At 71.4% G+C, this 1,045-nt stretch overlaps 1 protein-coding gene across 1 annotated transcript in view; it reads left to right on the forward strand.

The window, feature by feature from the left end:
- Nucleotides 1-276: 276 nt before the first annotated feature.
- The window catches only part of Msh6 (mutS homolog 6), a 17,498-nt gene continuing 16,729 nt past the window's right edge, over nucleotides 277-1,045 (forward strand). Inside the window, exon 1 of the mRNA XM_013017943.1 lies at nucleotides 277-588. Within this exon, the coding sequence (XP_012873397.1) occupies nucleotides 338-588 (251 nt within the window). The 5' untranslated portion in view covers nucleotides 277-337. The remainder of the gene's footprint in view (nucleotides 589-1,045) is intronic.

A 1,045-nucleotide genomic window follows, 5' to 3' on the forward strand; every position in this document is an offset into this window, starting at 1 on the left:
TAATCTCCGAGCATCCTCCAGCAGAGGGCGTGGCTGGAGGGCGTGGCTAGCGGACTGGGCCGGAGGGCGGGGCCGCAGCCTCCCCCAAGCGCTGGCTACGGATCTGCGGCTCGTCGGGCAGACCCCTCCCTTCTTCACGTCGCCGCGCGCCGGGGGCGGGGCCTAGCGCGCAGGCCGCCCGCGCAGGCCGAGTCGCCTGCTGATTGGCTGCCGCGGCCCGCGTACCTCCGGCGAGTCGCACCTCCCCCCCAGGTTTCCCGCCAGCTGGAGCCGCGCGGTGGGGACGGTCCCTTCGGGTGCCCGGCCTGAGCGGACGGTTGGCTTGCGGACCGTCGCAATGTCGCGACAGAGCACCCTGTATAGCTTCTTCCCCAAGTCTCCGGCGCTGAATAATGCCAAGAAGGCCGGGGCCTCTAGCGAAGGTCGCCGCGCCGCCGCCGCTAGGGCCTCCCCTGCCCTCAGCGGGGATGCGGCCGGGAGCGAGGCTGGGCCTGAGCCCGGGCCACAGGCAGTCGAGTCGTCGCCGCCGGAAGCAAAGAATCTCAATGGAAGGCTGCGGAGCTCGGCTGCACCTGCAGCCCCGGCCAGGTAGCGGCGGGGGCAGGGGTGTGCGGCCGGGAGCCGGGCTGGGCTGAGCTGCGAGTACTCGTGTTGTTTGCAACCAGAACTCTGCTAGGGGCTGGGTTGGCGCGGGATAGGCGCGCCGAGTTGGGGCTCTGCGGGGGAAGACGGGTCCCGGAAAGGGCCTGCCGGGGAGGGGGGCGCGGGAGGGGAGGTGCTGGCAGCCCTGGGCTGGGGGGGGCGACGCAGGGAGTGAGGCCGGAGCCGGGAGTCTGGCTGCTCCGTGCAGGGCGGGGGAGGGGAGGCGGGAAGGCGGAACGCCTGCGGGCACGCTGGGGTCGCGGAAGCAGTGTTTGGGGTGCGAGGGTGGTTTTTTTCTCCTTTCCGGGTGATTTGGGGTTCCAGGAGAGGTTTGAGGTTCCTTAATTGGGAGGTGGAGCCCGGGACCTGTTGGTGGGCTCGGGGCTCAAGTTCGGGGGGGGGG

This window comes from Dipodomys ordii, unplaced genomic scaffold (genome assembly GCF_000151885.1).
Source record: "Dipodomys ordii isolate 6190 unplaced genomic scaffold, Dord_2.0 Scaffold37, whole genome shotgun sequence".
Lineage (NCBI taxonomy): Eukaryota > Metazoa > Chordata > Mammalia > Rodentia > Heteromyidae > Dipodomys > Dipodomys ordii.